The sequence below is a fragment of the Daphnia pulex genome, chromosome 5 (genome assembly GCF_021134715.1).
Source record: "Daphnia pulex isolate KAP4 chromosome 5, ASM2113471v1".
Lineage (NCBI taxonomy): Eukaryota > Metazoa > Arthropoda > Branchiopoda > Diplostraca > Daphniidae > Daphnia > Daphnia pulex.
The window spans coordinates 8,858,389-8,878,927 of NC_060021.1; the positions used below are offsets into that span (position 1 = coordinate 8,858,389).

The following is a 20,539-nucleotide window of genomic DNA, read 5'->3' on the forward strand; positions in this document are numbered from 1 at the left end:
GGCTTTCTTCTACACAGTACAACACTACCCTATCAATTTTAATGCCAACGAACCTTACTACGAATATTACAGTCGACTTTATATTTTGACCAGGCGGGTCGCACAAAGAGCCATCTATGAATCAATCTCCAATCTCGTGGAAACTTGATTCTGTAGCCGCGGGGCTTGGTTTGACATTCATTAACCAGTTAGGTGAGTCATAACTCGAGAAACACAACCTCGACTCGTATCCTTATCTTTCCTTTATGTGCAAGTTTCGAAAGAGTAATCTTTAACTTTTTTCTTTGTAATAAAGTCAGGTTTCACGGGGAAGTCGAAAGCTTCCTCTTTTTCTTGCTCAGATTGTACATCGTTCAAGTGTTAGGTAAGAAATGTTTATTGCTTCGATTCCTATTTATAGGAAGAAGAGCTATCTTTAGCAGTTAGAATATACAAAACGTGACTGTCAAGCATTGTAACAAAAAAAGAAAGCCGGCTATTTCCGGTAGAGAAAACATGGATCCCAGCAGGGGTTGAAGTTCATTAAGAAATGGCTCTATGAAAAAATGTCGTGATTGTTTGATGTCTGTGCCAATCAACAAGCTGCAACCAAGCAAGCCTAAACCAAAACTTTTGATGATAGATAAGTGAGTGGGCTGGCCGGTAACATTTTGTTGCTCGTGCTGGGTTGGTCAGGGAACTTTAACTGGGTGGGTCGATGTGGAAAATGCACACCTACAAAGGGATGACTCACCTCTATCTGTTTCTTTTTATTTTTTATTTTGCAGGACCGAGATGGCTTCAGCTGCAGAGCTGTCACTTATAGTTCAGCGCCTGGAGACAGTTGCCAGCAAACTCGAGTCTACTGTGCTTGGTGCTCAAGGTTCCACCACGACCATGCCAGGTAACAAAAAGCTTTTCTATATTGAGTGACTATAGGCGTTGAATTATACAAGTGTGGGAAGAGTGTAGGTCAGTTGTAAAAAGAAAAGAGTAAAACATATACATTTTGAAAAGAGAGAGAATGGAGGTGACGCCCAACATATGGCGCTGTACTTTTTTTTTTTTTTAGTCGTATAGGCAGCCTTTTGGAACGGTCTATGTGTCATGTCGTTACGTGATATTCCTTTGTGCTTCATATTTTTCCTCGGCCATCGCTTTCCACCGTTTGTGTCTGTTAAATCCGTTCCACAAAAGGGACGTAAACCAGGAAACCACAGCAGTTTGTTGATCTGAAAGCGGCTTTTTATCGTTGACCGATATCAGCAAGCTGTAAATTCACTTGCTCCTTTTTTCGTGTAATAAAATACATTTCGCTACTAATTCTCGGCCAGAAAAATGTGATGGCTCCCTCCCTCCATTGGCTGGTTTGGTCCGTTGGTTTGGAGGATTCGTGCATTAAAGTACTTCCAGCACTAACGGTACTGGTCATCATCAATTCTCATGACTTTTCTTTCTTCTGCTTCCTTTTTTCGCCCGAAACTGCTGCTGCTGCATAAGGAAAAAAAGAAGTCGAGTCCAGTCAGTGTCGAGCATCGGTGGTAGATCGTTATTTGTCGAGATTCCTCTGCATTAAAGGCAATATAGGAGCAAATGTAAATCCATTTGGGTAGTTTTGTATCGAATTTGTAGTCGTCGTGTAACGTATGGGAAATATGGGAAGTGGTTTATCACGTGAACATTCCGTCAAATCGGCGGTCAAATCGTCGCCACGTCAACGCCAACAACGGCCTAAAGGCTCGTTGCATTCTCTGATCGAAACCGACGAGGAGGAAGCAGACGGAGCAGAGGGCTGTGATTGCGACTGCTGTCGTGAGGAATGCGATTGTGTTAGCGAAGACGGCCATACCAATACTCTTCAATCGACTCGACAAGAACGGAAATTGCGGTGCATGGCGGCCGAGGCGGAGTCGAGTAGCTGGCTAAACTCTACATTTTTATTCCTCTATTCCCCATTCTATATAAATCATACCGAGAGAAATAAATCAATAGTCATGAACTAGGGCATTTGTTTATTTTTTCGATTGATATCCCTCCCCACCGTTACCTAATGGAGTTTGCGTGCTTCACGTTCTATATTTGTATTATTATTATTATTTTACAGAAGAAGCCCTTGCTCCGTCCGTTTTGGCGTTCGATGAAATCGTTGCCGGCCCGTTTGCCGCTTACCTGAAATGCTCCAAAGTCATCGGTGGAGACGTGGCTCAACATGCAGACATGGCGCAACAAGGATTCAAGTACGTATTTAGACTTTCCCTCCGTTATCATCATTTTAGAAAATGAGATACGTTTGACATGACATGCGATATCTCGTGATGTGCTTGACCAATTTCTGTTCTGATTTTCCTTTTTTCTGATATGAGCAGAGATCAACGTCATTTTCTGATTGTGGCTTCACGCTCTAAAGCGCCGGTCGAGGCCGATTTGGTCAAATTATTGGCACCAACTTCTCAGGCTATTCAGGGCATTCAATCTTTCAGAGAAAAGAATCGCACATCGCCGCTGTTCAACCATTTGAGCGCCATCAGCGAAAGCATCCCCGCACTGGGATGGGTCACTGTGGCCCCCGCTCCTGGGCCCTACATCAAAGAGATGAACGATGCCGGCCAATTCTACACTAATCGAGTCTTGAAAGACTGGAAAGACAAGTAGAGTCTTATCTTTTTCTAATCAATTGTATTGAAAGCAATAGGAAATACATTTAAAATGTCGATTTGCCCAGGGACAAGAATCACGTGGACTGGGTCCGAGCTTGGGTCCAGGTGTTGACGGATTTGCAGGCATTCGTCAAGCAACACCACACGACCGGACTGGTCTGGAACGCCAAAGGTACACTACTGCTCTCTACACTCTTTTGTCGATCGTTTATTGGCGTGACACACGATTTAGAGTCACAATGTCAACAGCGTTCAACCTTTTCTTGTCTTTCTCCTAGGCGGTGACGCTGTGCAAAATGCAGGCAAGACTGCTCCGACTTCAAAGGCCGGTGGACCTCCTCCGCCACCGGGACCTCCTCCTCCACCGATGCCAGCTGGTGACTTGTTTGCGGAAGAGTCGGGAGCTGGCAGTGGTGGTGATGAGCAGAGTCGCGCTCAACTCTTTGCCGCGTTGAACCAGGGAGAAGACGTGACCAAAGGACTCAAGAAAGTCACTGCCGACATGCAGACGCACAAGAATCCTTCGCTCCGCAGCGGACCGGCTCCTTTCACCAAACCCAGCGTGGCTCCCAAACCTATTGGATCTGTCGCCGCTTCGTCTCCGGCCATGCAGAAAGCTGTCGAGCGGCCTCCTCGCAAGGAGCTCGAGGGTAAAAAGTGGATGATTGAATACCAGAAAAATCAAACAGGTTTAGTAATTACTGACACGGAAATGCACCAAGTCGTCTACATTTTCAAGTGCGAAGGATCGACCATTCAAGTCAAAGGTAATTTCCATTTTTAGACATTGGTCGGCTCGTTTTTTAATCACCTCTTTTTACATACACCATCAGGAAAAGTCAATTCGATCGTTTTGGACTCGTGCAAGAAGACGAGCATCGTCCTGGACAGTGTCGTTTCATCGGTCGAGTTCGTCAATTGCCAATCGGTGCAGATGCAAGTGCTGACCAAAGTGCCAACCATCAGCATCGACAAAACGGATGGATGTCAAATTTATCTGAACCAAGCGTCGCTCGATGTGTCGATCGTTTCTGCTAAATCGTCGGAAATGAACGTCCTTGTTCCAAAGGCAGATGGGGACTACGTACGTTTCATTTCTCTATATTATTATTTGTTTTAACTCTTTTGATTTGTATTCAATTATCTTGTTGCAGGTGGAGTATCCTATTCCAGAACAATTCAAGACAACGTACAATGGCAAGGGTTTGACCACCATCATCAGCGAGATTGCTTGAATCAACGAAACTTGATAAATCCTACACGAAATGATGATTTTAAATGTCGAGGATTATTGAGATATTTTGCTCGGGACTATTTTTCCTGGCTTCAGTTTATCTTCCGCTCTCCCCACCCCAATCAATAAAAACCCAAAAGGAAAAAAAAAATAAACCCTAAAAAGTAATAATTCAAAAGAGCCTGTTTACGGCACCTAGTTCTTCCATCCGCTGCAAATTATCTCCCCCCTTTTTAAAAGAACAAAAATAAATGAAAGGAAAAAAAATGCTTTTCGTCTAGCCATCTTCCTCCTCCCCGATCTTATCCATTTTCAGCTTCAATCTGTATTAATTATGCCCAGCACTTCTTAAGTTATCGCAAATAAATTTGTCTTTGATGAAAACAAAATGTGTCGATTGGTTATTCCAGTCCAAGGACGCCCAGTTTTTTAAGAGGGGAAAGTATTTAATGGAAAGGGTCTTGTTGTAAACGGCATGTTAAATCTTGGTCAAGGTCTTTGGATTATGTCATCAACTTATGAGGTTTACCCCAAGTCCCTAACAATCGTTCGTCTGTCCCTCGATACTTTTCCAACTGAACAACCCCGTTGCGAGTTGTTTTCCCCCTTTTGTTATACATTCGTAATTGTTCCAGTTAAAAGTTGGATCTCTATCGGGTTATGCAGAGTATGCGTGGGTAAAAGTCTATAATGACTTTACGACGAAACAATCTCTGCATCAAGGTCGTCGTCTAAGTTGAATCGATACGTAAAAACGGCTCCTAACTGGAATGTTATTGAAACCAAAAGCGGCGAAACATTGCCGACGAATTGGGGCAAATTTCACGACGTTTGTGTCAAATGTCGAATGCTAATGGCAATCATCCTCGTCCCAGTGGCACGAACTCGCCCACGAACACACACAAAATGACTAATTTCACGAACTCCTACGACCTGGATGCATTTTTTTTTTCTCTCGGGCGCACCCTAACACGCGCGTGTCGTGTTCGTGTCTGCAAAAGGAAACCCCCCAAAAAAAGATGTCATGGAAAACTCGACATACAAAATCGTCGTTCCGGTAAGGCAAAGTTTTTTCTTTTTTGTCGTTGAGGTTTTTCTCCCGTAATCGACGGCGGAATTGTTTTGGTGTGCCAGTCACAGGACTTGACTGAACCGTGTGAAAACATTCTTTTATTGTCTGTACATTTAGAAAAAGGAAAATAACATTTACAGTCGGTTGAATAAATGCGAACACAAAAGTTCAAGATCGTGCCGACTTTTGAACGGCCAAAATTGCCACCTGTTTGTGCTGCCATCTGGCGGCGAAAATACAAACAAAGATGGCGGCAGGTAAAACCAAAAAGTGGTGGTGCCTACCTGTGAGTCTGTTCTCCCTCAGGTGGCTGTAAACGGGCCGAGGCTGTCAGCTAGACTGGACGTGTGCAAATCACGTTCGCCTCACCTAACCGAAAGGCAAACTTTAATATTTACACACTCTTGACGGACATTTTTAAAATTTTAAAATTGAAGTGATTTTTACCTGAGTTTTTAAAAAACAAAAATTTCGTCGACACACATTTTTCAACAAGGACCAACCGAATCAGGATCGTTGGAAAAGAAGTGAAATGTTTTCGTCATTACTGTGAGCAGGCAAGAAAAATAAAACAGTTGTGTGTGTGTGTTTCGACCGAAAAGTTGCTGGGCGGTGTTCCCTACCCCCTCTTTTTTTTAACCAGTGTGTGTGTGTGTGTGTTGGAGCGTGTGTGTGTGTGTGTGTAGACTCTCGCTATCAAACTCTTGGTTGTTTTTCAAGGCCTCAGAGTTTTTTCCCCACCCTCTTTGGCCGTCGGAGCGAAGAAAAAGATACGAGCTGGGCACCTTGTGGCATTCCTCAACGGCTTCGACTCACCTGTGCCGCCAAAAAACAGAAACACACAAAAGGGATTTGACTGGGTTTTCTTTACCTACACACAGGAAAAAGAGACAGGTAAACGATTAACGGCGATAATACTTTTGTTGATTACATTATCAAGCTCCTAGTAGAGAACTTGTGTGTGTGATGAGAAATGGGTTTGGAATGTGTTCTTTGGAAATGAGTTGGCGGAAGTTGGGAGAACTAAGCGGCGGGGGAGTGGGGCTTCACATTTCTCTTTTTTGTGTGTGTGTGTTGTCTACCTGTTTTTCTCCTTTCGCCAATGTTGATTTGATCCTCCCCAGAAAAACTTTTTGTGTGACAAGAGTCTCTCTCTCCCACTGGAACGAGGGGAGGAAGTTGGGAAAGAAAAAATGGGCAAACCTTAGAGAGTCGAAACTCACCTGAGGGTCTTCCCGGCCCTTCGATACTTTCGTTGTTGTAACCTTTATAAGGGCTTTCTGGCCAGAGGGCGTCCGTTTTCATACCTGTTCTGTTCTCTCTCTTTCTTCTTCTTCTACCTTTCCATCCACTTTGGTTTGCGTAGCCTTTGGTGGCCAACAGAGTGGGAGAGAGAGAGAGAGGATGACCCTTTTTTCCACCCTCCCGGCCCTACCTATTTGAATCTCTTACGGGCCTCTTTCGGGCTGCGGTGTTACCGGGTTGGGTTCAAAACCTTGGGCGTGGGAAATCTCGTTTTCCCCCCCACGGCGCAAACGACGCCACCAGGATTTTTCAGCAGTTGATATGAGAACGAAAGGAAAGAGAAAGCCGAAGAAGAAGAACTCAAAAAATGGGAAATCTCAAATTTCATAACAAAAGAACTATTTAATTGGTTTGTTATTAATTAGAAAGGAAAAGAGAGGCTAAATCGAGGCAATGCTGAATGTGTAATAGGGACCAACAGATTTTTATCTTTGCAATTTGAAAGAACGCGTTCCACGACCGGTCTCGTGACTCACATATCCTTGGCATTATCGAGGTTCTTTTTTCTGATTTGAAAAGAGAACGAAGCGGTCGTGCTGCTGCTGGTAGAGGTGGGCGTTTGAATTATTCAAACCGCCGCTCGGTTCGGATCCCAGGAGCAATTTTTTCCAACGGCTTCTCCTTTTTCTAAAAATAAGGAAACGAAAATTTCTATAAAGAATAGGGGGGAAGAAAATGAATTCGAGATAATTATTCCATCGTCGTTATTCGTCACGCTCTCGTATTGTTAGCTCGCACATTTCTCTTTCTTTTCTTCTTCCTCTCCCACGTATTATTCCATCATCAACTTTTGTATCAAGTGCCCCCACCACCGGCCACCCTTCAACGTGCATCCGGCGACGGCCAAATGAGTTAAGAGATGGAGGGGGGAGATGACGAGTGGCGGAAGCAGGTGTGTTTTGTTGTGTGGGCAAGACCTTCGGTGACTTGTCGTACCTGGCACTACTGTACAAGGACCTTTTGTCTTTTATACGCCTTAAGAGTCGGTGGGGGGAAACGTAGAAAAAGCTGCACTGGCCAGTTTTTTCTTCCAAACGAAAAGAAGTTCTTGTTGGGACAGCTTTCGCTCTGTGGGAAGATAAGATTCTCTCCTGGAATTCTGTCAACTACTCCTCCTCGATTTGAATATAAACCTGAAACAGGAAAGAATCAATTATGCCACAGTAGAAATAATAACAAGTTGTAAACTGGTGCTTTTTGCACGGTCCATTTGCTGCACAATCTTAAAGAGCTGTGTTGGAATGATTCATTCCTGAAAATCTGGTTGCCAACTTGGCGGGGAGTCAGAACATTTGAGTGATGAACCACATGCAAATATGAATCATGCATACCTTGAGAGTGTGTTTACAATGTGCTTTCATATTGCCATGTTTGTGTTGACTATAATATCTGTAGCTGCTTTAGCTTATGATCCACAACCAAGATATCAGCATTTGCAGGCTAGGATTAAGGCGAGATCTTGATTGTATGCAAATGAAAACACAAAAGGGCCATGACATTCCACTCTAGTCCAAAGAATCTTAATGTTTTCAAAATTTTCTTTCCACTTGGTCATATTTCTCATTGAAAATAGTCAAAATACTGTCGATGACAAATCGACCATTTTTGTATTCAAGATCGCATGCTGGTCGTCCATATTGTCGGAACAAAAGAAGAACGGGTTGCGACAGTACATTAGTAACCCATTACGACATTCCTCGCTAGTTTTTTCACGGTGGAATGATCTCATCGTGTCACGAGAATTATTATAATACCGGAAATTCCTTTTTTATATTTTTTACCTTTTCTTACTCGACAAAATTTTTGTGAAGAACTCGAAAATTTAAAGAAGGGATTTATGAAGCGAAAGAGGTTTAGTCTGAGCCGGAATTTTTCGCCCGACTGTTTTGTCATTCCAGTCATCAAAAGATAATAAAAAATACAGAGAGAAGGGATGAAACGTCGAATTTTGATAAGGAAAAAAGATGCGCAGTGTGGGGAGTAATAAACTTATAAAACTTGTCCTTCCGTTTTGTGAAGGTACGTAGGCTACATACGAATCAAAAGAAATAAAAAAGGACAACAACAGCAGGAAAACAAATTCAAGTAAATAACAAGGCAAAGAGCAATTCATGGTGGAAAAACCGGTTGATGTCATTTCCTACTAACAAATGACGATCGTCTTCATTTGACATTTCGGACGGCGACTCCCTTCAATTTGAAAAACTGGATTTTGTTTTTCTTTTTCTCATTTCCAGTTGTCATTATTTCACGGCTAACTGACTACATGGCATTGATCGTTGCTGTTGTTGGGTGCAAAGCGACGGTTTATTTTCTGGTCACGGTACCGATATCTATGCCGAAAGCGACCGACTTTGTATATTCCAACACACAGAAAAGAGCGAACGAAATAGACCTTGGCTAAAAGAAAACTTTAAAAAATAGTTCAATTGAGCGCGGTAGACATAATTCGTTGCATGACCGGAGCACTTTTAAATTGATGCCAAAAAGAATTGACTGTTTGAGGTTTACGAGTATAGACAGCCATTTATCGTTTGGTGTGTTGTTGTTGTTGTTGTTGCACTACCACGTAGCTCAGTCATCGTGCCGGGACTCTATAACGGTCCAAGTTTAATTGGCTCTTTTTTCTTGTTATTATTATTATTTCAAGACGACGACATTGCGGTGTGTGCCGTGAACTCGTCCTATACAAGCTCTGCGAACGCTGGTTCGCATTGTTGTTGTTCATGTTGGCTCTCACGCGTTCAAAATGAGCGGGACTTTTCTTTCTTGAGCATTTCTTCACGAGTTGTTAAAACGATGGATGTGGATATCAGACGGGAAAATGAGCAGCAGCAGATGTCGGAGACGATTTCGTGACGGAGATGTCGAGAGGGAAAGTCCGTGAACGGAAAAAAAGTAATCCGCCTCGGGGGCGGATATCTCCCGGGCCGGTCGGTTCACTTTCGAATCTCGTCTACGCCGTATAGTCATCAAAGCGAAAAGATTGTAACGAGAAGAGAAAAGACTGACCAAATAACCTACATAATACCTTGCCTCTTTTAGTCAAGAAAGAAAAAAAGATTGTGCGAAAAATGGGAGGAATTCCGGTTCTTGTTCCGTTTTGAATATCCCAGTGAAAATCTTCACAAGTTTCAAAATGATTTTTTAATCGCCTTGAAATGATCACAGTCTTTTCTTTTTTTAAATCTAGAAAAACTGTTTGAAACTTTCCCACCTGTCAGAATTCTGTCGAGCCAGCAGTCACAAGTACGTGACGTTCATTAAAAGAAAAAGAATTTCTATTCGTTTTTAATTGTTTTAAACCGAAAGTGTCGGATGACCCGGTACTGTGGGCTGAGAAATTCGACACCGGGTCACAGCTGATCGTTCGTTCTTTTTATTATACTGGACCCACCCAATTTGTTAGTCAAAAGTTTTTTCGCTAAAAAAAAATGTGTAAAAGTTCACAGGTTTTTCTGTATCCGACATTTGAATCCTGCGGTTCGAATAACCAGCAAAGTCCCCACCAACTCTTGTGCCACAAAAAGAAGGTTAATGTCATTTCTCTACACGAAAAAGGCCAGCACCAACAACACAAGAAAAAAGGTTCGGTTTGAAAATTGAGGATGAAAGAGAAGGGGAGAACAATTGGTAGAATTCCCGTTAGCTGTGCGCAATGATGGACGACAACGGTGCATTTTTCTTTATTTAGAAGCTTTGAAAAACCACTTCCGTCGTGTACCTCCCCCGCTGATTGCGATTCACCTAGTTCATCCGCAAGACAAACTTGCATAAAAATAAATTTGACCTCAAGCCAAAAAATTTCAATCATTTTGACGCCATAAGAAAAAAAGAAAACCAAAGACAACTTTCTTTTAAAAAATTAAAGTTGAGACATGCTCGACTCTCGAGTGTCGAATTGTTGTTTTTTCGCCATTGTGTCAACCCACAGATGCGCGTTTGAAATTTCTGCCTGGAAAGTTGTTTCTTCATCTAGAGATGTTGGTGGGAGGAGTGGGAAAAAATGGTTCGTGTCAAAAACGAGAGAGAGAGAAGTTTGACATGTTGAAATGCGATCCCGCCGCCATCGCCGCCATTATTTCAAGCCGTTTCAAGAGCCTATCCGATTACGAAATGGCCCCGAAATTTGTGCTTTTGTGATTCCGCGTCATATTGATCTACCTCAACTTGTTTTAGCTTTTTTGTTGCAACAAGCACTCGAGAGAGAGAGAGTCATATAGGGGCCGGGACCAGAGCTGGAACCCAACCAGACCAGAGTGGTTGCTCCGATGAGTCGGCCGAGAGTTTGTTGTTTTCCCGTTGCCCTGGCAACTACTGTGGCGTTTGTTTTGTCGACAAACGAGTCGCTTTGAAATAAAAATTTATTCGTGAGTCTTTCAACACCTGCCGCCATTATTAACTCTCAAGGTGGATTGCCTTTCTATTGTGCTGCGGGCGTATTCCCTGATTATGTTTGCCCCCCTTTTTCTCCCCTAAACATTTCGGTTCGACGCTTATGCACGTCTGTTTCTCGTTGTCCAGGTACACAACAACTGCCATCACCACACGACATTTTATGTGACTCGAAATTTCCAGTTCTTTTTATCTAATTGAATTTAATTTTTGTAGATGGTTGGCCACATGATGTACACGGGTCCAGGATCGTGGCGATTAGCCGTGGTGGTGACGGTCGTGATTGTCGTTGCGTCCGTCGTCTCTGGCCAGGAGGCGTATTTCAACGGGACGCAGGAGAGCGTCGTCACCAGCGTCACCTTCCCACCGACGTCTGCCCAGTTGTATCACCTGGGATTCAGTTTCCGAACTTGCGGATCGCCATCCACCGGCACCATTTTGTCCCAGGTGCGTTGAACTTTTGCCCGTTCGTTTTATTTCCCCCCTTTGGCGCTGTCGAGACGTTGTGGTCCACCGGCCATTATGTTCGTCGTCCTCTTCTTGTTGGCGTTTTTGCGGTCGCCCGTCGCCACAAACCCGAAACTGTACAGTCGATGGATCAATTGGAAGTAACTGTCTTCTTTTTATTCCATTCTTTTCTTGAACGAAAAAAAAAAAAAAAAAAAAAACAGGTAATGGGCAACGATCGGATGACGTTGTCTCTGCTGCCGGCCAATCAAGGCGGCCGACTGAGTCTGAGTCTCTCGGCCGACGCCAACGAGTTTACGACCGAGGCCGGATTCGACCTGGCCGACAACCGCTGGCACGACGTCGACCTCCGATTCCACGAGGATTTCCTGCAAATTCGACTGGACGGCGACTGGACGCCGGTGGTCAACGCCAGTTTCGTCCAGCGCTCGACCCTCTTCCGTCGCGACGATGCCGAGGCTAAAGCCATGACTGTCGGCTCCGGATTCACCGGATGTCTCCTGCAAGGACCCTCGTTCCCCCTGACGTCCATCGACCAACATTTGAGGGTCGCCTGTCCCATTCCACTAGGACACGACGGTTGGTCCTTTAATTTCTTATCAAATTTTATTCAATCGAATTCAAATTGCAATTGCGGATGGGATTGGCAGTTTGCAGCAACGCGACGACGGATCCTTGCTGGACTCGCCCGTGCCGCAATTTCGGCAAATGCTCGCCGTCCAGCGGCAACGACCAGGGATTCGAGTGCCGCTGCTCGTTGCGGTACATCGGCGACCGCTGCCAGCACGACCTGGGATCGCTCTGTCAGCGTCCGGAATTCTCGTGCCTCAACGGCGGATCGTGTCACGAGCATCCCACCGGAAACGGGACGTCGTGCATTTGCCCACCCAACTTTACCGGCTCGCTCTGCGAGAACGCCGTGGATCTGCCCAGGTGCTCCGGCGAGACCCAGTCGTGTCTCAACGGAGGGACCTGCTTCCAGCCAACCAACGGCGAGGTTCTCTGCCTCTGCCCGGCGGGATTCAGCGGCCCCAGGTGCTCAGAAAACACGGACGATTGTCTCAATCCGTCCGTGTGCCTCAACGGCGGCACTTGCCTGGACGGAATCAACAATTTCACCTGCACCTGCAACGGGTACCGGTTTTTCTGTTCGATTATTTCCAAATTATTTCAAATCAAACTTTAACTTTTTTTCTTGGTTTTGTGTGTGTGTCCAGGTACCAGGGGGAGAGGTGCGAAACCAAGATCAATCACTGCCTGCTGGACACTTGCCAAAATGGCGGAACCTGTTTCGACCGATTTGGCAGTTACGTTTGCCAGTGCGCCGCCGGATTCAGCGGCAACGAATGCCAACTGGAAATGGCCTCCAGGGTAAGTTTCCAGTCTCATCATTTCATCATCGCCCAACGGAAACCAATTGAATTTGAACCAATTTTGAATGAACCAAGATGTTGGGAGACGATCCGGCCGTGCTGTCGGCCACCGTTTGCGAGCCGGACTCGTGCCTCAACGACGGAATCTGCAGCAGCAGCATCCAAACCGGAATCGAATGCCTGTGCCTTCCGGGTTTCAGCGGCCCGCGTTGCGAGACGGAAGTCAACGACTGCGCCAACGTCACGTGCCCAGCCCATTCGCGTTGCGTCGACACCCCTGGGCCGGACACGCACGAGTGCGTCTGTCTCGACGGATTCGCCGGAACTCCCTGCGTCAACATCGACGATTGCCTGTCGAATCCTTGCCGGAACAACGGGACCTGCGCCGACCTGGTCAACGGCTTCCAGTGCACGTGCGCCGGCACGGGATTTGGCGGATTGGATTGTGGTGAGGAGATCAACGAGTGCGAGGATCTCCGCCCTTGTCTCAACGGCGCCACGTGTGTCGACGGCCTGGCCAACTACACCTGCCTCTGCCCGTCCGGATTCGAAGGGCGGGACTGCCAGACGGACGTGGACGAATGTCAATTGCCGACGACGCTGTGCGGAATCCACTCGACGACCTGCACGGACCTGGTGGGCGACTACCGATGCGTCTGCGAGCCGGGCTGGACGGGCCGCCACTGTGACGTCGACATTGACGAGTGCGCCGACAGTCCGTGTCTCAACAACGGCACGTGCCTCAACCAACTGAACGCCTTCCAGTGCCAATGTCCCAACGGATTTTCGGGTACGACGATACACCCCCGCCCGTTTTTTATTTTTCTAATCCAATTTGGGCGAAATGATTTTCTAATAATTTTGTTTTTGTTTCATTTTTCTTTTGAAGGCGAACGTTGCGAGGTGAATCGGGACGACTGTCTGCCCGACTTGTGCCGCAATAACGGCACGTGCGTCGATCAGGTGGCCAATTACACTTGCGTCTGCCCGGCCGAGTTCATGGGCCGCCATTGTGAGGAAGAATTCGACGCCTGTGCCACTTTGCCGTGCCAAAATGGCGCCAGTTGCATCACCACTCGACCCCAACACAATTTCTACTGCGAATGCCTCCCAGGTATTTGAATGTTTCCCAGTGAATCGAATCAACCCAAACTTGAATGGAATGTTTAATCAAATTTCAGGATTCGAGGGAATGTACTGCGAGAACAACATCGACGAGTGTTTCTCTGTCCAGTGCGTGGACGGGAAACAATGTTTCGATTTGGTCAACGGCTACGAGTGCCGCTGTCCGGTCGGATTCACCGGCCACCTCTGCACGGAGAACATCAACGACTGCGTGGCCAACCCGTGCCAGAACGGCGGCTCGTGCGTCGACGGCATCGGCAACTACACCTGTTCCTGCCCGCCCGGCTTCACTGGTCGCAACTGCTCCGAGGACATTGACGAGTGCGCCGTCCTCAAGCCTTGCGTCTACGGCATCTGTCAAAACACCATCGGTAGGATCTCATCTAATATCTAATTTAATTCAATTTAATTTTCATTTTCACTGGGAAAATAAAATCAGGATCGTACCAGTGCTATTGCCGGCCGGGCTTTTCGGGCGACAACTGCAACTTGGAGTTTGACGAGTGTCTGTCGCACCCGTGCCAGAACAACGGGACGTGCAATAATTTGATCAACGGCTACGAGTGCGTCTGCGCTCCTGGATTCACGGGCAAGGATTGCGACGTCAACATCAACGAGTGCGAGTCGAATCCGTGCCAAAACAACGGGACCTGCATCGACGGCATCGCCGCCTACAACTGCATCTGCCTGGCCGGATTCACTGGACCGCGCTGCGAGGTCAACATCGACGAGTGCCAGTCTAGCCCTTGCCTCAACGACGGACTCTGCCTGGACGGCGTCAACTCCTACGCCTGCGACTGCAACGACACGGGATTCCACGGACTCCATTGCGAGGTCAACGTCGACGACTGCCTCAGCGCCCCCTGCGTCCACGGTTCCCAGTGCGTCGACCTGGTCAAGGACTACCAGTGCCAATGCCACCCGGGCTACGAAGGCAAGAACTGCGAGCAGGACGTCAACGAGTGCGAGCCCGTCTCCCAGCCGTGCCGAAACGACGCCGAGTGCCTGGAACGCTCCAACCGAACTCTCTACGAGCCTGGCCAGGTCTTCTACAGTGAAACGGAGCCGTTCAGCTACAACATTTCAGGCGGGTACCTCTGCCGATGTCTGCCCGGCTTTGAAGGCGTCGACTGTCAGATCAACATCGACGAATGCGCCCTGGCCACGGCCGCTTCGCCCCGCGGCCAGTCACCCTGCAAGTTCGGCACCTGCCTGGACGGAATCAACAATTACACGTGCCAGTGTCTGCCCGGCTACGAGGGAGACGACTGCGAGCTGGAAATCGACGAGTGCGGCCGATACGAGCCGTGCCAGAACGGCGCCACCTGCTCGGACCGAGTGGCCGACTACCAGTGCCTCTGCCCGTCCAACTACGGCGGCAAGAACTGCTCGGTCGAGCTCCTGGGCTGCATCGACGTCTCGTGTCTCCACGGCGGCACCTGCGCTCCTTACCTCGAGGATGAAACGATCCACAAGTTCACGTGCCAGTGCCCGTTCGGCTTCCACGGCCAGCTCTGCCAGCACGCCACCACCATGTCCTTCAACGGATCCTCTTTCATGCCCGTCCAGACCAACCGCGAGGAAGGATACGATCTGAGCTTCCGCTTCCGCACCACGTTGCCCAAAGGACTCCTGGCCGTCGGACAGGGGCAGACCTACTACCGGCTGGAACTGCTCAACGGCCAGCTCAACCTTCACTCGAGTCTCCTCAACAAATGGGAGGGCGTCTTCCTGGGCTCGAATCTCAACGACGCCGAGTGGCAATCGGTCCGCGTCCGCTTCAATTTCACCCACCTGCACTTGGCCGTTAATCAATTGGTACGTTTTGTTTTTTTTTGCTACTTTGCGCATTTGAAATTGACTATTTTGGTTTCTACAGGAGGCCTTGTACCCCATCAATCCGGTGGAATCCATCAACTCGACGGAAACGAGTTTTGGGATGACGGTCCTGGGCGGCGCCACTTCGTTTCTGCGCATTTTGGCCCAGGGATTGCCATTCTTTATCGGCTGCATGGAGAATGTCGTCGTCAACGGCCAGTGGGTCATTCCCAGTCCCAGTCCGTCGGGCATCGAGCCCGGATCGACGGCCAACAGCCAGAACATGCTGCACTTGCCTGGAATGGGCGTCGAAATGGGCTGCCCGCGCACCGACCACTGCCGGCCCAACCCGTGCCAGAACGACGGGACCTGCAACGATTTGTGGACCTTTTTCAACTGCTCGTGTCAGCGGCCCTTCCTGGGAGACACTTGCCAGTTCAGCTACACGGCGGCCACTTTCGGCCACGAGAACGCCACGTCCAGTTTGGTCTCGGTGTCCATCACTCCGCAAGAGCGGCTGGCCCTGTCCAACTCGATGGACATTTCCCTTTTCGTCAGGACTCGCGAGCCCACCGGTCTCATCTTTTACCTGGGCACTCCACCGGCCGATTCCGGCGGGCCCAGTTACGTGGCCGCAGAGTTGCAGGGCGGCCGTTTGTTGGTCGTCGTCGACTTGGGAGACGGCGAATTGATTTTCCCAGCCGCCAGCTCACCGCCCATCAACGACGGCAACAGTCACCTCGTCCAGGTAAAACATTTTAATAATTTGACATTTCAAATCAAATGGAAAATGAAATTGAATCGATTTGAATCCAAAAAAGGTTATCCGGGATCGACTTCAATTGCGAGTTAAAATCAACGGGACGGTGTACCTGAACGATTCGTTGACCTCCTTCCGGCCCCTTCAAGCCCAGGTTCTCTTCCTGGGCGGTCTGCCGCCCTCTGCCCGACTGAAGCGTCGCCAAACGACTTTGCCGACGTCGATCTCTTCTCAATTGGCGTCGGGACAGCAGCAGCCGATCGGCATCTCGGTCCAGCTCAACAACAACAACAACGTGCTGGAGGGTCGCAACTTTAAAGGCATCTTACAAGACATCCAGGTATTGTCTCCGTTTCAACAATTAATCAATTTCGATGATAATCAACTAACGCAAACTGAAAACAAGCTGGATGAGGATGGATACAGGAAGGTTTGCTTCAAGGTAAAACAAAACAAAACACATTGGACGGCCATTGTAGTTTCGGTATCGTCGGTATTTCGCCCCCGCTAGCCTTCCAGTTCCAGAAGCTTGTTTGTTTCATTTAGTTAAACTCTGTTTAGTTTGTTACGTAGCTTTTAGCTTTTCTAGCTTAAACTGGGTTGTGATTTTGATTTTAAAAATTATTTGTATGTTGAACGTTGATTAGATCAAGAGTGGCAACATAACGAGGATCGTGGAAATTTTCCCGCTGGAGGTGCCCAGTCGCAACGAATTACCCGACTCGCTGGGAACGGTGGAACGAACCGGCCAAGTCCTCCAGGGCGTTGTGTCCGACAACAATTGCCGTACGGATCCCTGTTTCAACGGTGGCAATTGCACCATCACCTGGAACGATTTCCAGTCAGTATTTTTCATTTTTCATTTTTATTGGCTTATCAATGTCCTTTAATCGGGATCGTTTTCTTCATAAAGGTGCATCTGCCCGCCGGGATTCAAAGGGAAAACGTGCGCCGAGCTGGAGTTTTGCGCCATTCATCAGTGCCCAGTTGGTGGCCAGTGCCATAACCTGAACGACGGCTACGAGTGTCTGTCTAGCGCCACCTTTAACGGAGTCAACAGCACCGTCGAGTACACGAGTCTCGGGATCGATGGATCGTCGACGGGACTCCACCAGACGGTCGAGTTCTCGTTCCGATCCAAACAAGGCGGAACCGTTTTGACGATCCAGAACGAGGCCAGCGCTCACGTCAGGTTCATGCGGCTGGACATTGAGGGTCGCGGCGTCGTCATCCGCTGGATCGCCAAGAGCGGACTGGTCGTCAACGAAAGTCTCTACGAACTGCCGGAGGCTCTGGACGGATCGTGGCATTCGGTTTCGCTTAATTTGCCCGGCAATTTCTCGCTGGCCGAATTGGTGGCGCCCGAAGGCCAAATTATCTTGGGCGGAAGTGGCGTGGAGACGGTGACTGTCCATTCTTTGGTGGAGAGGCAAGTGCCGGATGAAACGACCATCTTGCCCGACGAGCAGAACGAAGAAAACGCCGAACAACCGACGCCAACGGGACCGGCCGTTATGTTAATTCTCCCCGATTCGGTGCCTTATCGCGGCTGTTTGAACGAATTCCGCGTCGGCGGATTGCTGCTGCCCTTCTTCTCCACTTCGGACCTGTTGAGCGACCCATCGGCTCGCAAATTCCGGCCCATTAGCACTTCCCAGCTGGACAATTTGGAGCTCGAGTGTCGATTGTGCTACGACCACGAGTGCCAGAACGGCGCCAAATGTTTGGATCCGCTGGCCAATTACACGTGCGACTGCCTGGCCGGCTACCAAGGTGACCTCTGCCAGGTCAACATCGACGAGTGCGTCGACCACCTCTGCGTCAATGGCGACTGCCTGGACGGAGTGGCCAACTACACCTGCCAGTGTCGAGCTGGATGGACTGGATGGCTGTACGTCGATTTCTGTTTTTCTTTTACATCCGAAATTAAATTTTCATTTTGTGCCTTTCAGGTGTGACGAGGACATCAACGAATGCGAGCCGGACCCGTGTCAGAACAACGGGACTTGCGACAATTTGATCGGCCGCTACTTTTGCAATTGCACCGAAGATTTCGTCGGCGTCGATTGCGAGAAGCCGCGGGTGGTCACTTGCGCCAACGAGCCGTGCCTCAACAGCGCCAACTGTACCGACCTGTTTGACCTGGTGACTCTGCTGGCCAACAACTACACTTGCCATTGCCCGTTCGGCTTTGACGGTGTAAACTGCGAGAATCCCATCAATTATTGCTCGGTCCTCGACCCGTGCCGCAACGGCGCCTTCTGCACTGGCGTCTCATTTGAACCCGTAAGTTTATTCTTTCTATTTTAATTTCTGTTAATTGAAAATTAAATGTAAATTTATGCGCAGGGCTACATTTGCGAGTGCGACGAAGGATTCACTGGCGACAATTGCGAAATCGACATCAACGAATGCGCCCAGCGTCCGTGTCTGAACGGAGGGCGTTGCATCGACGGCGTCAACAATTTCACCTGCGACTGCACGTCGACCGGATACGAAGGATACCTCTGCGAAGTGGACGTGGATGAATGCCGTCGTGACGATCCCTGCGTCCGCGGACGCTGTCTCAACTCGCCGGGCAGTTACAGCTGCTTGTGCGAGAGCGAAGACGATTGCGGACGTCACTGCGACCGCAAGGATCCCTGCAGGATCGTCCCCTTGAATGCCAACGTAATTTCGAATTAATATTTTTCCCATGACCGTTAATTCAACAATTTTAACTTTTGACTGGATGGACAGGAATCGGTTTGCTACAACGGAGCCAAATGCACGTCGTACTGTGACGACCTGGACAAGTTGACGAGTCTGCCCATCTACCGCTGCTCCTGTTCCGAGGGCTACGAAGGGTCTGACTGCTCCATGCAAAGCGTTTCCCAACTGGAACCCAATTTGAAGTTGGTGGCCATCATCGTGCCGATCGTGGCCGCTCTATTGCTGATCGCCCTCGTCGGTTTCGTCGTTTTCGTCATGATGGCCCGCAACAAACGGGCCACTCGAGGCACTTACAGTCCGTCCCGGCAGGAAATGTTTAGTCCGCGGGTCGAAATGGGACAAGTCATGAAACCGCCGCCAGAAGAGCGGCTCATTTAAAAACATTTACCGAAAAAAAAAAAACAACAAAATTGATCGGCAGATTGACCTTATTTTTATTTTTACTAAACAACTCGATTGAAAAATGAAGGAAAGGAAAAGAAAATGTGTCAGTGTGTGCCTTTTGCCGAAGCGGATCATGCAATCGATGTGATGGGTATATACTTATACTAAAACAAAAAAAAACAACAATTTTTACAAGAAAATAGTAACAAAAAAAGACAAAAAAAAAAAATATTCCCCCGACTATAATATCGAGACCTTGGTGCCTTTTTTTTTTGTTTTTCTTTTGAATCGATTGTAATAACGCGTTGTACATTTTATCTCTTTGAATCAATTTTGAAAAGATGACGAGTTTCGATCTCTTATTTTTTTTCAAAAAAACAATTCAATAAGGTGATCGCTCTCTCTCTCTGATTTGCATTTTCTTTTAAAGAAAACAATTTCACATCCCCTATCGACTTAATCCCGTCCACAAGATGATTCTAATCACCTTTCCCCCAACCCAACAATTTGTCGAGGCAATAACAATTTTTGGGTGTTACAACTTGAACGGTTGTCGCTCGTTAAATGTTTCGCTCTCTCCGCCTTTTTCTCCCGATTGGAAAACATTTTTATGTACAGAGCAGATCCTGTTTCTCGATGATCCCAATGTTATACATAGATATACTACTTTCCCTCCCCTCTCTTCTTATTGAAAATTTGCATTCCAAATTATTTTGTGTGTGTGTCTTTTTTATGTGTGTGTGTGTGCGTCTATTTGGGCGTCAGAGCGTGAACGTCTCCACACTCTCAACGTCCATAAAAGAAGCAAACCCTTATTAGCCCGACTCCGTCCGCGTCCCGCCCCGATTTTATAATTGTCTTTTTCTTTTGAATTTGGAAACAATGGAAAGAAAATGGCCTTTTTTTATTAGCATTAAAAAAACCCAATTTTTATCAGTTAATTCTTTTCATTTATTTTGGGTATTTTTTTTTTTTAGTTTTTAATTTGAAAATGTGGCAGACTGATTTAATTTGGGTCTACCGTGTTTCATTGATTTGTTTCTTGTCTCTTTATTGAATTGTATGTACCAGCCTACTAAGCCCCCTCATGTAAAAGTTACTCCCCCTCTCTCCTCAATTGTTTTTACAGCATAACCCGAATCCGCCCCCGAGTTTTAATTTTGTGCTCTGATCGTATATACACTTTTTTCTTTGTACATTCTCTTTTTTTTAGATCTCCATCCGCATCCGCCGTAGACTATTGCAGAAGTTCAAATG

The 20,539-nt window shown here is 47.5% G+C and overlaps 2 protein-coding genes across 6 annotated transcripts; both read left to right on the forward strand.

The window, feature by feature from the left end:
• Nucleotides 1–177: 177 nt before the first annotated feature.
• On the forward strand, nt 178–4,254 carry LOC124194292 (adenylyl cyclase-associated protein 1-like). 4 transcript variants are annotated; one of them, XM_046588415.1, is made up of 8 exons: nt 178–364; nt 768–883; nt 2,084–2,216; nt 2,346–2,627; nt 2,702–2,808; nt 2,915–3,403; nt 3,470–3,720; nt 3,791–4,254. In XM_046588415.1, exons 2-8 carry the CDS (start codon nt 775–777, stop codon nt 3,869–3,871), a joined length of 1,452 nt encoding a protein of 483 aa, XP_046444371.1. In that variant the 5' UTR covers nt 178–364; nt 768–774; the 3' UTR covers nt 3,872–4,254. The 4 variants fall into 4 exon arrangements, with proteins under 4 accessions (XP_046444371.1, XP_046444372.1, XP_046444370.1 ...); XM_046588416.1 differs by having other exon boundaries at nt 192–364; nt 2,087–2,216; XM_046588414.1 differs by lacking the exons at nt 178–364; nt 768–883 and adding an exon at nt 1,122–1,893.
• Nucleotides 4,255–5,235: 981 nt separating this feature from the next.
• On the forward strand, nt 5,236–20,478 carry LOC124194283 (protein crumbs-like). 2 transcript variants are annotated; one of them, XM_046588397.1, is made up of 16 exons: nt 5,236–5,836; nt 10,859–11,089; nt 11,314–11,689; nt 11,761–12,244; nt 12,328–12,481; nt 12,559–13,273; nt 13,373–13,597; nt 13,665–13,979; nt 14,048–15,426; nt 15,488–16,174; nt 16,248–16,526; nt 16,834–17,027; nt 17,100–18,077; nt 18,139–18,472; nt 18,536–18,856; nt 18,926–20,478. In XM_046588397.1, the coding sequence occupies exons 2-16, from the start codon at nt 10,859–10,861 to the stop codon at nt 19,274–19,276; spliced, it is 7,023 nt and encodes a 2,340-aa protein (XP_046444353.1). In that variant the 5' UTR covers nt 5,236–5,836; the 3' UTR covers nt 19,277–20,478. The 2 variants fall into 2 exon arrangements, with proteins under 2 accessions (XP_046444353.1, XP_046444352.1); XM_046588396.1 differs by lacking the exon at nt 5,236–5,836 and adding an exon at nt 10,297–10,771.
• The last annotated feature ends 61 nt before the right edge of the window (nt 20,479–20,539 follow it).